The sequence below is a fragment of the Carassius auratus genome, chromosome 41 (genome assembly GCF_003368295.1).
Source record: "Carassius auratus strain Wakin chromosome 41, ASM336829v1, whole genome shotgun sequence".
Lineage (NCBI taxonomy): Eukaryota > Metazoa > Chordata > Actinopteri > Cypriniformes > Cyprinidae > Carassius > Carassius auratus.
In genome coordinates, this window is record NC_039283.1 from 19973103 (window position 1) to 19989918 (window position 16816).

Consider the following 16816-nt stretch of genomic DNA (forward strand, 5'->3'; position numbering starts at 1 on the left):
TGACACAGTCAGTCAGAACGATTCTCCCAACGAACAACTCTTTGCATGGACTATGGCACTCTGGGGTGAATTTAAGAAATGTTGCAATAGACTGAAGAATGAAAAAAGCACGAAAGTCAGTGAGCTGCAGTATATAGAGTATATTGTTGAAATTCGATTCTTCAATCTACTCACATGCTCCTGTGCAGACCAATATTGATCACAGTCTGGGTTCTTCATCGCATATTCAGACTCTACTTGGTGCGTCTTTTCCATACAGGTGTAGTTTTGTGTCGTCTCTGTGACTGTAGTGAACACTGAAAGATGAGAGGCATAAAATGAGTCAATTCCTTCATCTAGAATAATTTGTCATTATACCATATATAATTAGAAAGGGAATCACATACAGGTGCAACACATGAGAAAAGTCATGAGCTTTTTTTAATGCAATCAAAGTAAATATTGGAGCTTATCCAGGTGCGTGTGTGTGTGTCATATATATATATATATATATATATATATATATATATATATATATATTTGAATTGAGACGGACAGCGATGGCTACAAGGTTTCAGTAAAAAAAACACAGCACAGCAACAACATTACTGAATGGGGGAATCCCAAGGTGTCAATTGAAAATTACTTTCTCTACCAAATTTTTTTATTACTATTATTATTATTCTTATTATTATTATTATTAACTGCATGTAGACTATATAACTTTGAAAAAAAATGTTAAGATGTTAAAATTTAAAACCCTTGAAAGTCAGCTGACAACTACCGCAACATTTTCTTTCTTTCTTTCCGCAATAACAAATAATCGCAAATAATCTAGAAAAAACTGGCAAAAACTGACAAATTACAAAACACAAGGATAACCAAATGTGAAAAACCAGCATAACTACAAGCGCTCGCACTTACTTGACTGCAAAAGAGGTTAACGAGAAAATAGACGTGTTGCTACGTCATTATTATTTGAATAACACCAAGCCTCATGGCTACTACATTCATGATATGTGAAACGAGCATACTGGATAATTGGTTAAAGTAGCTTACCAGGCACAACAAAAAACGAGAGCGATAGAAAACAAACAAAAACGTCTTTAATCCAGAGCATCGTGCTGACTAAAGGTGGTTTTCAGTGTTTACAAGTTTACTACCTGCAGTGTGTGTGTGTGTGTATGACATTACTCTCGCTTTCGCGTGCTTGGGAATTCCCCACTTCCTCAAACCAGAAATAAAAAAAAATCGCAAGAGCAGTATAAAGTCACCGTGTGGACACCCAAGCGACAGTCAGAAACATGCATTACTTCTCGGAATTCATCGCCTGTCTCGTAATTTTAGGTAAGATTCGACACGAATTCCTGAGAGTATCTTCACGCAGACTCTGTTGATTCAGGTTGACATGAGGTGTTTTACTTTCAGCTGTGACGGAGGCAGTCCGGCACGAGATTCGCTTCTTCCGTGGTGAGGACGCAGTCTTGAGCTGTGCGGCGAAAACAAAGCCCGACGTCCAGTACCGTTCAGTAACATGGTACAAGGTAAAGGGCCAAATTCGTATATTTTTCGAGAACCCTGCGTTTTATCTTCACATATTAATGTTGTGTAGTAGGTGTTTCAATAACCACTGAAAATGTCTTTCTCAAAACCTATTTAAGCAAGCTTTTTTTCCTGGTTCAATTACGCTATTCAGAAACAGTAGCATACGTACAAAAAGTCACTTGAATATCTAGATGTTTTCCATTTTATACATTTGATGTAAAACAAACAAACATTAAGTTTTGAACCATATTTGCTTTTAATATTTTTGTAAGGTTATACAAATTTGTCCCTAAATGTTTTTATTTGAAAGATGTATTATTTCAAATGAAGACGTCATTTAACTTTAAGCTAAACCTCTCTTCTGCAGGTTTCTGAAGAGCCTTCCCAGCAGTTAAGTGGACTTGTGAGAAAGAGACTAACTGAAAACCGTGGCGATGTGGAAAAATATAAAGGTGTCCAACGAGATGTCAGGCTACTTGAGAGCTCAATGAGTCTTATCCTGTCTAATGTAACTGAAGAAGACAGTGGGATATACAAATGCTTTCTGAATGCTCCCCTTGGCCATCAGAACCAAGAAGGCGTAATCGTTCTGAAGGTCGATGGTAAGTTTATGTGGATTTATAATGGCCACAAAAAAGTATTTGAACACTTACTTAACTACAACTTAACATATACAAACTTATTTGACACTTTTGCAGCTTTTAGAATCAGTTCTCTGGGATTTTAAGTAATGCTTCCAAATACTTTTAAGGCCACTGTATCTACTGTATACTGCAACTGAGGGCAATACCTCACAAACAAAAAATCTGATGCTCATGTGTGTGTTTTTCTTCTCATTTTTAGAGTATGCTACAGCTGAGAAAATGGAATTTAATAAAAGTGATTCACTATATGTAGTGCTGGCTGTCACAGTACTCATTATGGCACTCTTGATGTTTTGCATAAGCTATGTAAGTAATAATATATATTTATGCTTTGAGTAAAGATGTTATACATGCATTTTCAAGTTATTTACCAGAGTCATGTTCACAACAGGTTTGTTTAAGGAATGTATTCCAAAGCAACAAGAAGCTCTTTGCACTGCCACATCAAGGCAAGAATGTAATCAACACCAATCATTTGATTTGCAAGACCATGCCTGAAGTTTATGTGTGATGGTAACCAGAGTACAAGGACTGAGCTCAGTAGAAGTCAAACGTAGTTTTGAACACAGGACGTGGACAGTCCACAGAGCTTGTGCTGAAGAGGAACACTGGCAGAAGCACAGGAAATGGCAACCTACTTGCTAAGACCAAGGCGCAAAATAGTGGCAGAAGCATGCACAAAGGTTTCAGCATCATCAGCACTTTTTGAATTATTATTATTTTTTTCAAAACTGCATCTTTAAAACATGAAACCATGGAAGTGGAAAAGGACTGACCCGAATACAGACCATGTTTAAATGTTATGCTCTGTCATCATGAATGACAAATGTTATTTTCAGGCTGGATACCTGTAGGAATTCTACCAAAGAAATTATATGATAGTAAAGTTCTTAATCTATTGATTATATAGATGGGGGGAAATCCCTTTCAAATGTTGTTGTTGTTGTTGTTTGTTTGTTTCAATGTTGTCATTCTTATAGAAATACATACAAACAAACAAAAAAAAAACTACCTCGTAAAATGTGTCGATGTAAATGTTCAGTGAACAAAGAATAATGTGAATATTAAAAGAAACGTTAATAAATAAATAAAAAAAATTCTGTTAAGACTGCACATTTTTTTTTTTTTTTTTTGTTATAAAAGTCAAAAACTAAATATAATTTTGAAAATGTACAGGCCACGAATAATGTATTTCTAGGATCACCTGCAGGCTAATATTGATTTTGTTATTGCCAGTTATATTTTATAAACTGGCTGGTGAAACTAATAAAAGTTTCACTGAGTACACAAAGTTAAAATGTAATAGCCTATTCAATATTTTGGACTAATATATGTTTTTTTTTTGTTTTTTTTTTTTTTTGTTTTTTTCTGTTACTCATCTGAGCAATCAAGTATTTGTTTTGGTTCCTAACTCTTACAAAAGGACCATTATCGCATGAGTTTAATATTTTATCTCTATGATTATAAAAAGAGAAGAAATGATAAATAACCTTTGGAAGTAGCACGTGTATTATGAACAAAGACAGAAAAGGACACAATGGCGCTCTCTAGTGCCTTAAAAAACCACAAACCACTTTCTAACATCTTTTACTACAAAGTTGAGCAGTTTATTGTTCATATATTACACCTGTTCTCTACTAAAGGAACCCTTAAAAACAATCCTCCATTGTTTGTATTACATTAGCTATGTCAAAAAGCCCATTTCAAGTAAAAAGTACACTTATTTTCTAAGGGGGTCCCTAGAAAAATGCTCCACTGTTCAAAACAAAGCAGTTTGTGATATCCGGTTCGCGAATGAATCACTCGATGATTCACCAAATCGAACTGAATCGTTTTAAACGGTTCGCGTCTCCAATACGCATTAATCCACAAATGACTTGAGCTGTTAACTTTTTTAATGTGGCTGACACTCCCTCTGAGTTCAAACAAACCAATATCCCCGAGTAATTCATTTACTCAAGCAGTACACTGACTGAACTGCTGTGAAGAGAGAACTGAAGATGAACGCCAAACTAAGCCAGACTCAGTTGCATCGGTTTTCGGATCACCAGTAGTTCCCTTTCATAGGTCACTTCGATGCTGCGGTGACGTCACCACGTATGGGAACACCTTCGTTGTGACGAATGTCTGAAGCCCTATACCATCTCGCCAATCCTATTGGCAAAATGGCGCATGGCACCACCCTACGCATGCGCACGCATTATATACCTGGGTGTCGCGTGCCATTTCGCTCAGATTTCATTCCTTCAGGAAAGCGAATCATCTGTGCCCTAAAATCATCTCGCGTTCTCCAGTGATTTTCTTCGAGCAGTGTTCAACTCCTCGTGTTTCCCCCTCCTACAGTGAGCTGTTGGACGTTGTTTCTCGCGCGGTGGGTAAATTGGGGCTGGACTGGGAGGTTGAGAAGGCCGAGGCCCAACCTTCCTCTAAGCTGGACGACGGTTTTTTAACTACTCGGACACCTACACAGCCCCGGAGGCCTTAACCTTTTTCCCCAGACCTCCACCAGGAGGTTTTGAGGTCCTGGAAACAGCCGTTTTCAGCCCGGATCACGAATGCTGCGGCTGCGGATTTCGCCACCGTTTCCGATATGGCGAACCATGGCTACTCAACGATGCCCCCGGTGGAAGAGACTCTCGCCGAACACCTCGCGCCTAATTCGGCCGCGGCATGGAAGTCTCGTCCCCTTCTTCCTTCTAAGGCATGTCGAGTCACGTCTAGCCTGGTGGGGAAATCCTACATGGCTGCTGGCCAGGCGGCTGCTTCGCTCCACTCTATGGCGTGGTGACGTCACCGCAGCATCTTGTTCCCTATTCAGGGAACCATGGTTATATACGTAACCGAGATGTTCTTTCAGACAGTTCGATTCAATAAACTGGTTGAAGAAAACGGTTCACCGGTTGTTTTGCGCTCAATGTAATGGTGTCATTGCCGATGATTGCCCTTGATTTAAGGCCTCGGTTTACCTGGGCTAATAACATTAGCACAGAATCAGTTCAGAATCAATCATCAAAAGAATCAGTTTGTGTGTGTCAGTCTGCTTCACACTGAATCACACATGCGCAGTATCATCAGCTCCTCGGTTCTCCGATCGGTGGTGTCTGACAGAAACTGTTCTTGACTCGTGAACGAGTCAATATTTTGTTCGTTATCTGGCTCGACTCTGTGTTCATCTGTGTTCAGTTCTCCCAAACACCTTATGTCTGATTTAATTAAAAAAAGACACAAAAGAAACTCCATAGTCATTTAGGTATCGGACATAACAGAAACGGTTCGTGGCTTAGAATTATTTGATTGACTCATTCAAAAGAAACTATACATAAGAGTCAGTTTGTTCTCAAATTAAATTTGTATTTGTTTGAGTTTGTGTGCAGGACAATGGGACACACTGTAATATTTCTGTTAAACGGTAGGTTACACTGAGTAATAATGTCTTAAAGTGGACGTAAGTGCTTCAATGATGAGACTTTCCACATCCATCTCCGGATTAAACATCATCTGCTTCATTAAACCAGAAGAAGCCCACCATTGTGTGAGAAGCAGTCTGGGCATAATCCCTGGATACTGCTGCTGTCTTTCCTTTAAGTTGGCAATGACAGTGAGTCCAGTGTTTGACTGCCCAGAGAGAGAGAGCAGTGTGGTTTTCTGCTTACTGAGAATGCATAATAACGTGGAGATGTTATTTTGAGTCTGCTACTAAAGGCCGATTGCGCTGGAGACACTGTGGCTTTGGTTGAAGAGGTTTCATTAGCTCCCACAGGACTCCTCTAATTAGCCATGAGTTTTGAGCAGGACCACAGTCCAACAACAGTGCTCCAACTCCAATGACTGTGAAGGAATAAAGGTGTCAATCTGCTGAACATCCGCAACTTCCACACACAGAGATGCATTATTGCGGATATCTATTATTTCTAAACTCTTGACATGAAGTATCGCTTTATTTACAGCAGCTCTGAGGTTTTGAGGTTCTTCGCAAGGCTAAGGTTCTTTGTAGATGTTCAAAATTTATGTCAGGATGTTATATGGTGTTTTTTGTGGTTGCCAGGGTGTTGGTATGTGGTTGCTAATGTATTCGGAGTAATTCTAGGGCGTTGACAGGTGGCAGCTTACTGGCAAAAGTCAAAAAAGACAACTGCAAAGTTTGTATCAGCTGTGTGAACTCTTATTCTGACAGCACCCATTCACTGCATGGGATCTACTGTTGAGCAAGTCATGCAATGCAAAATTTCTCCAAATCTGTTCAGATGAAGAAAAAAAAAACTGAGGGTGAGAACATTTTTGGGGGGTGAACTATTCCTTAAAAATAAATAATGTATATATTTCAAAATCCATAAAACTTAATAATAGCTGTTCCAAACTTAAATGTGCCAGAACAGGACAAATACAGTATAATTTCCAGTTTCTTCACTTCACAGAAATGTTGGCCTCACTTCCACCACACGATGGTGCTGTCTGTTTAATTTGACTAGATAGCACCGTTCTTGTTTAACCTCTGTATGCTCCCACTAAGTCAAATAATGAGAAAGAACCAAATTGCCTATCACAGCTATGCTGATGATACCCACATTTACCTAGCCTTATCGCCAAATTACTGCAGTCCTATTGACTCAATGCCAATGCACTGATGAACAGTTGGATGTGCCAGAACTTTCTTCAGTTAAACAAGGACAAAACTGAAGTCATTGCATTTGGAAACAAAGACGAAGTTATCAAGGTGAATGCATACCTTGACTCTAGGGGTCGGGAATCTTGGTGTGATTCTGGAGACAGACCTTATTACAGTTGTCATGTCAAAGCAGTAACTAAAACAGCATTAATTAGATGTTTTGTTTCCAGTCAAGAGTCTTTATCACCAGCAGGGTGGACTATTGTAATGGTCTTCTCATCTGCCTTCACAAGAAGACCATTAGACAGCTGCTGCTCATCCAGAACGCTGCTGCCAGGATTCTGACAAGAACCAGAAAATCTGAGCATATCACACCAGTCCTCAGGTCCTTACACTGGCTTCCAGTTATATTTAGGATTGATTTGAAAGTACATTTAATAGTTTATAAATCACTCAATGACCAGGACCTAAATATTTAAATTGAAGATATGCTCACTGAATATAAACCTAACAGACCACTCAGATCTTTAGGGTCGAATCAGTTAGAAATACTAAGTGTTCAGACAAAACAAGGGGAGTCCACTTTTAGCTATTATGATGCCTGCAGTTAGAACCAGCTTCCAAAAGAGATAAGATGTGTAAAAACATTAGTCACATTTAAATGAAGTCTCAAAAGTCATCTGTTTAGCCTTGTATTTATTGAATTAGCACTTCGCTACATCCGATCTGAGCTGATCTGATCTGCACTTTATTTTATATACAATTTATTCTTAACTGTTTTAAATTCATTTTAAGTGTTTTAAATCATTTTTAAATAATTTAAATTGATCAATTGTTTTATTGATTATTTGATCATTTTTATTATTATTATTTTAGCACTTTGAATTACCATTGTGCATGAAATGTGCTATATAAATAAACTTGCCTTGCCTTGCCTACATAGATGACCACAGGCCCTAAACCAGGAAAATACTGAATGAAGCGAGGCCATTTGCTGTTATTGTTGTTAACACAGTCAAGACAACGTAAAACACCAGCTTTGTTTATCTGGCAGCAATTTATGGATGATTGTCTTACCGCATCTTAAAGCAGATATCCAAGAAGAAAATAAGAGGAGATCAGTTAAAGATGTCAGTAGTAAAAACGTCAGCATAACTGTTTGATGCTACATATTAAAATTTACTTACAGTATGTTGACGTCATTGCAAAAGCAAACAGCTGCTTACCTTGCAGCGCTTCACCTACGTATTTCTCATTCATATATTATATAGGCTATATTTTATTTATTTATTTATTTTTATTTATTTATTTATTTATTTTTTTTTTTTCTAAAATCCTGTCAAATGTGCACAAACTACTAGCTACTACTAAATATTGTAGAAACATAATTTTCTGTAAAGTTGCTTTGTAACGATTTGTTTTGTAAAAAGCGCTATACAAATAAACTTGAATTGAATTGAATTGAATATATTGACAATACATTTTTCACTTATTACTTAAAATAAAGGCATATGTCTCCGCACTACAGTTAACATCTGTTTTTAGAATCACCATAGTTTTCAGCGCAAAGTTTGACTGTGCTAATGAGAAGTTGCAGATATGCAACAATATAACAGTGAGTAAACAATTTTTATTTGGAATAATTTTGATTAATTCTAAGTTATTTTAAGTACAATTAAAGATGATTTCACTTAATACTCATTTTACACTAATCTACAGTAGCAGAGTGCACCCATGCATTGACTAGAACTCTCTTCACATGGAAAATTGAGTTTCAGTACAGGGTTAAGAAAGACATACAGCGGTGCTGTGACTCTCAGGTTAAACCTGCACCATAATTCTTAAGATCAACGATTGTTTTTCTTGGGATTTCTTCTCCTCATGCACATCTCCCCTCTGCGCACTTCTTTGCCCACTTTTTACTTTTGGAGGTCGACTGTGGATGGTGCTGTGCCTGTCATCCTCTAACGCTGCTTTATTGCAGGTCGGGGGTCCGGGCTCTTCCTCAAACCTTCAATCCCTCATTTCCACAAGCTGAAAGCAGGAAATATAGAGCCTCTGGAAAGAACCACCACTGGAAGCTCATAACCATAAATATACCCACAATATTTATGTTGTTGCTTTTCTCATCATTTTATTTTTTTATTATATATATATATATATATATATATATATATATATATATATATATATATATATATATATATATATATATATATTATTTTTATTTTTTTTATCAAGAGATGTTTGAGGTTACAGTGTTCTGTCGTGGAAAGTACACTACAGAATTGGAACAATCTTTACCACCCACATATTTATCAATGCCTATGCCATGATGCTATTCAACTATGTCAAACAGATGGTCCTAATACATGAATAAATAAATATCATAATAGCTGAAATGGAAAACTCTATAACAAATCTAACATGATGATGAGGGTGATTATGCAGTTCTGGTCATGGCCCTTGAAAAAGCTGATTTCTCTTGCAAGCCATGCAGCAAAAGTCATCCAAGATACGTTACGATGTTTTGATGCTGTCAAGATTTTGAAGGCTTGCTTTATCATCACTGAAAGTTTATAGAAACACTGCATTAAACATACTGCTCCTTTATAGCAGGTCATGTAGCTTTAAATCTCCGTTCTTTGGCCCAGGCTGCAACCGGAGCCTCGAACATGATTCACTGGGACTTGTCCATGCAGCCCAGCATAAGGAATGTTCATTTACAGTAATCCTTTGAAGTGAAGAACTGACGGAAATCTGTTTATTTGACATGCCGTATGACACATTTGACACTGGGAATGAAACAAGGAATGCAGGTTGCCAGGTATGCACCAAACAGAAGGACATGCACGGAAACATTGTCCAGCGTTAGGTAAGACTTCAAATACAGACAATAAAATACCTTCTGCACATTTTTTAAAGTATTAGTCCGAGACAAATTAAAAAGCAGAGTGCAATTTAAAAAAATCACTGAGTAAATGTTAGCATGTGGAAGTTTTCCTTTTGCTTTTTTTTTTTTTTTTTTAATGTAAGGAAAAACCCTGAGGCAGAGTTATGCAGCTGCCTATTATTACTACATACATCTGGTTTTGATAAGACCTATTACAATCAAAATCATAAAAAAGGTAATGTGGTCCTCTTGAACATTTAAATATAAGAAACACTATACATACAAAGTTCATCTGTTCATAACCACTCTCAACTCCATGAATGAAAAAAAGAGGAAGGAATCACTTTAAAGTCTATAACTTGGAGTAATTTGCACTTGGTGGAGCCTGACCATGTTACAACATACTCTCTTAATGAATAAGAACTGTGAATATGATTATGTGTCTGCTTATGTGTTCAAGTTTTATCATAAAGAGTCTTATGATGTTTAGTTATATAATGTGATTTACATTAACTGTCTAATTTCTGTCATCTTGTGTTTAATGGGTTTAATATCACTTAGTAGGTGCTCTTGTGCAAACTCTTAGCTAAGGATCTTTTGGCACACAACCTATTTTCCAGCATTTAAAAATCCTTGCGATCCACCCACATACTTTAGGATCTCACATTTTAAGCGGCAGATTACGTATTATAAATAATATTGTTACTTTTGTCGTTTTTGGACAATTGCAGTATGACTGAGTCAGTTTTCATTGTGTGTGTGTGTGTGTGTGTGTGGTAACAAGCATCAATTTCTAAAGTTCAAACAAGCAATTGCTATTTTTATTTTATTTTTGTCACGTTTGAACTGTGCATACTTCACTTCACAAACTTCACTGCCGAATAAGATGAGGAAGAGCTGGAAAGTGGCTTTTTTATCAGTATGTATTTGTCTAATAAAAATGATGGGTCATATAAATTGTGGAGAAATCTTTTTCTTTCTTTTTTAGTTATATGAAAATTTTTCTCATTTTGTTAGGTCAGTCACTAAAATATCTTGATATAAGAATAAATTCTGTCATTGGATAGCTGTATATTTATATATATATATATATATATATATATATATATATATATATATATATATATATATATATATATATATATATAAAATTATAAGTAGCTTGACTGCACTTCAACTAAATTAAATTATATGTATCCTGCAGCTTGTCAAGAATTTCAAACTAGCTTAAAGGGTTAGTTTGCCCAAAAATGAAAATTATGTCATTAATAACTCACCCTTATGCTGTTCCAAACATGTAAGACCTCCTTTTATCTTCAGAACACAGTTTAAGATATTTTAGATTTAGTCTGAGAGCTCTCAGTCCCTCCATTGAAGCTGTGTGTACGGTATACTGTCCATGTCCAGAAAGGTAAGAGAAACATCATCAAAGTAGTCCATGTGACATCAGAGGGTCCGTTGGATTTTTTTAAAGCATCGAAAATACATTTTGGTCCAAAAATAGCAAAAAACGATGACTTTATTCAGCATTGTCTTCTCTTCCGTGTCTGTGTGAGCATTAATCCACAAATGAATTAAGCTGTTAACTTTTTTAATGTGGCTGACACTCCCTCTGAGTTCAAACAAACCAATATCATGTACTCAAACGGTACATTGACCGAACTGCTTTGAAGAGAGAACTGAAGATGAAAATCCGAGCCAAGCCAGATAACGAACAAAACATTGCATCGTTCACGAGTCAAGAACCGTTTCTGTCAGACGCGTCCGATTCGTGAACCGAGGAGCTGATGACACTGCGCATGTGTGATTCAGCGTGAAGCAGACCGACACACAGAGCGTCTGAACCGAACTGATTCTTTTGGTGATTGATTCTGAACTGATTCTGTGCTAGTGTTATGGGCGTGGGTAAACCGAAGGCTTGAATCAAACCAGTTTATTGAATCATACTGTCCACAAGAACTACTGGTGATCCGAACACCGATGCAACCGGTTCTTCACTCGTGAACGAGTCAGTCTATTGTTCGTTATCTGGCTCGGCTCGGTGTTCATCACAGCAGTTCAGTCAGATACTGTTTGAGTGCATGCATTACTCCGGGATATTGGTTTGTTTGAACTCAGAGGGAGTGTAAGCCACATTAAAAAAAGTGAACAGCTTAAGTCATTTGTGGATTAATGCGTATTAGAGACGCGAATCGTTTAAAACGATTCAGTTCGATTTGGTGAACTGAATGATTCGTTCGCGAACCGGATATCCTGCTTTGATTTGAACTCTCTCTCACAACAGACACAGAAGAGAAGACAATGCTGAATAAAGTCGTCGTTTTTGCTATTTTTGGACCAAAATGTATTTTCGATGCTTCAAAAAATTCCAACGGACCCTCTGATGTCACATGGACTACTTTGATGATGTTTCTCTTACCTTTCTGGACATGGACAGTATACCGTACACACAGCTTCAATGGAGGGACTAAGAGCTCTCAGACTAAATCTAAAATATCTTAAACTGTGTTCTGAAAATAAAAGGAGGTCTTACATGTTTGGAACAGGATAAGGGTGAGTTATTAATGACATAATTTTCATTTTTGGGCGAACTAACCCTTTAACTAACACTACCACAATGCATGCTGGAAACAATATTCTTGAATCTCTTATATTTGAAAGTGTGCATCTAATCTCTGGCTTTAAATTTAATATGTATCAGTATGTAGATAATGCAAACTGTCATGCCTCCAGACTGTTTGTGTGTGTTTCTCTCCTCATGTGCTCCCCGTGACCTAGTTTCTCCCTTGTTTGATTGTGTTCATTTGGTTCAAGTGTGTCTTGTTAATTGGCCTTGTTTCTCTATGTATTTAAGCCCTAGTCTGTGCAGTCTATGTTTGTCTGGTCTCAAACATCATGTTCGTGTGTTACAGCCATTCCTAGTGTGGATTACCCCCTTGTTTTAGATTTATTAATGACTATTTCTCTGATCCACGTCTCTGTCGTTCTCTCCGACTCTCCGAGTGCAAAGCAGACTGGTTCCTATAAAAGGAGGGAAGAAGTGCTTCCAATCATTGATTTCTTTTTTGCAGCCATCATAGCATCATGCTTTAAGGAGAGAGATTCGACTGCAGTGAAGAAGCCTTCAGGAAGTCACAAGCGCCAGTACCGTCTCCTCCTTTATTTAGGCAAGTGGACAAGCAGAAGCCCACAAATTGTGATCAACTCCAAGAACTAATAAGGCAAGGATGGATCACTATCAGTCAGGACTTGGCCCAGAAGCTGATATCCAGCAGGCCAGAGCGAATTGCAACGGTTATGAAGAACAAGGGTCAGCACTGTAAATATTACTGTCAATAAAAGCCTTTAAAACTTTTTACTACTGAAAGGTCCCTCCACCTATTAATATGTTTAGATAGCAGGTTTCATCTGTATAACCTGGCAAATAGTCTCATATATGGCAATTGCTCAGCAATTCCTGACATGAATGACAGCTGTAGCTTTATTCTGGAGGGACTACAGACTGTCGAGTTTCTACTAACCAAGAGATGAAATTGTCTGTCTACGTCTACTTTCCCCAACATTAAAAAATGAATATTTCTTCCCTGTCAAAGGGTAAAGTCTAGGTTTTGTGAATGATTCATTGGCAGGACATGCCATTTCCTCTACAGATTCTTCATTCAAAGGCCTCCTCATGTGCAGTGGATGTGGATCATCTGCAACTCAACACTTCAACAAAGCTCATAATACTATTCTAGTATTCCAGCTCAGCAAATATATTGCTTATATATTTGCAATCATGACTAATTAATTCTGGAAAATAGCAGGCAATCTAAGAAGGTTTTACCAAAAAAGCAGTTACACATTTTGATGTCCATTTTATTTTTTGCATAGCTCACACAGGTTTTTAATAAGTGAAAATTGACTCATTCATCTCTTATTATGAGATGATGATATTACTTATCTAAGTAAAGAGTGCTTTGGGGGTGATATGAAACACCTCGAGGGCATTTTCGCTTGACAAACATACATTTTTACATCTCTGACAGCCAGAAACCCAGGAGGCCAAGGTTCACAGTTATTTCCAGAGCAACCACCTCAGAGTGGCATGCCAGACAGCTAAATATAACCGTCCCAATCAAAATACCCAGGCAGTTGTTTCTGGTTTGGTTTTCAGGATTAATTAACCATCCAAGGACACAGTCTGTGCAAATTACAGAGAAATGTGAGCTACTGTAGGAGGTTGGATATACAGTATATACATGGAGGCCATAATGCTCTTCTAATGCAAACATCAGGTTACCTGTCTGGCTCTCCAATTTAATCGTATTTGCTCTTGTTGGAGCATAACCCGAACTTCAGCCTACCTACCTGTAAGCATCATTCATGTGGCAATGATTTGGTCTGCCAGTAACCAGCGGTGTATGAATTCCTGACCTACTCTATGCCACTATTTATTCCCCCAGCACTCTTTGAATAACCACATCTTTAATAATAAAAGCTTGGGGAAGTGCAATATGGCGGCCCCAGGGCCTTTAAAGAGGGCCAATTGGGTCTAAACAGGTCGAATCGAATAATGAGCCAGACTCCTCAGCACCACATCAAACCAGAAACACACCACCTTCTCCACCAGTTTATTCTGCAACAGCAGCAGACACATTTTTAATTGACCTTATACTTAAAATCTTTCACACATTATCATAATGTCATATTGATATGTGTTACCAGTGACATTCGCTCAGGGCCTCATTTATATCTTTGATCAGGATTTATATGCTCATAAAATGGGTTTGAATTCAAACAAAATCCTCATACAAATTTGCTAACATCCTTAGCAGCAACAATTGTTATTATTATTATGATATTTTTCTTTGTTAGAGCTTGCGCTCCTGTTAAATTGTTTCATTGCTACACTAAAGACACCCTTTGACTCTGAGTAGAAGACATCATTTGCGTACAAGGTCTCACAGTTAAAGCCATGCATGCTGCAATAAGCCCGGCTTTGTTTCCAATACATCCATGGTAAAACATTTATTAGTCTAATTACAGCAGGCTCCTGTTGAATTTTCTTCCTGTGTTACAGATGCGTTGGCGGAGTTCCCATGTCCTGTCACAATGTCGTTTTATTCAGCACCGTGCCACTGGGAAGAAACTTTTATGGGATTTAGTAAGTCTCAAATGGCCTTCCACACCTTTTAGCTTTATAATTGTTAGTGCGTCAGTTCTTGGCGTGTAAAGTTTTGCTTTGTGTTTCTTGGATGGCGTTGTGCTAATCTCTGTGGAGCTAGTTGATGAAGAAAAAGCTTGAAAATTAACAAGGTTTGTATAATGGCTTTGCAGTTTCCGTGGGCTAGTCTAAGACTAAACTGGTATGCTATAGTTATAAGCAGTGTGTGGTGTGAGAGAAAGCTGCCCTCACCATGTCATCTGCCTCAGCGCAACTGTCTTTGTGTGTGGGCACTACTCTCGTTTAAACTACGCTCTATATAATCCTGTTTTGATTGGAGCTTAAGTCTCCCCTGCAGAGACTGGTGCCTCGTAGCCGCTCTCTTAGACAGGGAGGCCCCCGAGCAGTGGGCCATCCCCAGATAACAGTCTCTTTAAGCAGCATGGTAGATCTCGGCTTCATGCCATGCCTTGCTCCAAGACTCATGGCCGTTCTTTTCTACAGCTCAAAACACAAACAGATAACGGGTGGAGAGCAGGAGCTTCACTTTATCTGTCACAGTGCATCCACCAAGCAAATAATCTTTATCCCTGTAATGTTTTTGCTACAGAAATGAATTGTATTGATGTATATTATATTATACTGATTTGATTTATTATATTTATTTTTATTATTATTATTTTATAGGGTTTTAATATAACTTCCGATAATAATTTTGCATTCAGGATCACAGACTTCTTCTCAACGCTGTTCCACATATTTTATTGGTAACATATAATTCTCACCAAACAAGGTGGTGATGATTTTGTAATTAAACTTGAAGTTTACAGAGAAGGTGCAAGAAAACAGGAAATGTACACATGCACAATCCCTCTCTGTGTTGCTAATTCATAAAAAAAATAAAAAAATACAAATATATGTATGTATGTACCAGAATATAGTATATTAGTATTTTGTATTTGTCAATGCATTGTTGTGCAAATGACATCAATACAGCGAGAGTTGGGTGTTGACAAGTGATTTTTATTCAGCCGATTCATTTAAAACAAATGATTTGTCTTTCTGGGTGAATCATTGACTTCATTCACTCAAAACGTTGATTAATTTAGGAGCTACATGTGCAACAGTTAATTCAGCTCTGGCTTCCTCTTAGTGAAAATAGACACAAGCAAAAACAGACAAAAATAGCACCTAATATTTTGTCTGAAATGTAACTTCAAACTGTTTATGAGCTCTTATTGGTCTAAATAACTGTGATTACCTGTGTCCTGTGATTATAAATATCAAACATTGAATCCAAATCACTGATTTACAGAACCTATTCATCCTTTTTTTAATGCAAGAGTAAGATATTTTCTGCTAATGTTCGAAACATTTAGCCACTGTAGCGAAATGATCACAATCACAAAGTGCAGTAAAAAATAAATAAATAAATATACTATGGTGTTTATGATTATGATAATAAATTACTATGATAACAAATGCAATATTGAGATAACAGACTGCTGACAGCTAAGACTGGCACATGTACATTAAAAATTACAATGCCCAATCTAACTTTAAAAATATTTGGATGGTGAAACTTTAAATACTTCCGAATATTTTTTTTTTCATTTCTGAAGCGAAGGTGTTACAAATAAAGATTTAAGAACCTTTTTTTAACCTTTGCAGCAAGCAACCACCTAGAACACCATACAACCAGTAGCCATGCCTTAGCAACTACCCATAACATCCTACCCATGTCTTGGCAACCACCCACAACACCCTTGTGTTGTGGCAAGTTTCTTCAAAAATGTACAATCTTGTTCAGTTCACAAGAAGGAAAAACAGTAAATATGTCTTGTTCCAGCTGAAGCTGGTAGACAGACGTACACACAGGCAAACACATACAGATGATACATGGGAGGTTGCGTAAAGCTTACACACATTCTGTGAAAAGGTTAAAGGCTAAACACATGATGTAGTAAAAGCTTTGAATTAAAGGCTCACACAGAATCCTAGCC

The 16816-nt window shown here is 37.4% G+C and overlaps 1 protein-coding gene across 1 annotated transcript; it reads left to right on the plus strand.

The window, feature by feature from the left end:
- Positions 1-1170: 1170 nt before the first annotated feature.
- LOC113059210 (uncharacterized) lies at positions 1171-3004 on the plus strand. The gene is made up of 5 exons (XM_026227545.1): positions 1171-1326; positions 1408-1523; positions 1892-2126; positions 2368-2474; positions 2560-3004. The coding sequence occupies exons 1-5, from the start codon at positions 1284-1286 to the stop codon at positions 2677-2679; spliced, it is 621 nt and encodes a 206-aa protein (XP_026083330.1). The 5' UTR covers positions 1171-1283; the 3' UTR covers positions 2680-3004.
- The last annotated feature ends 13812 nt before the right edge of the window (positions 3005-16816 follow it).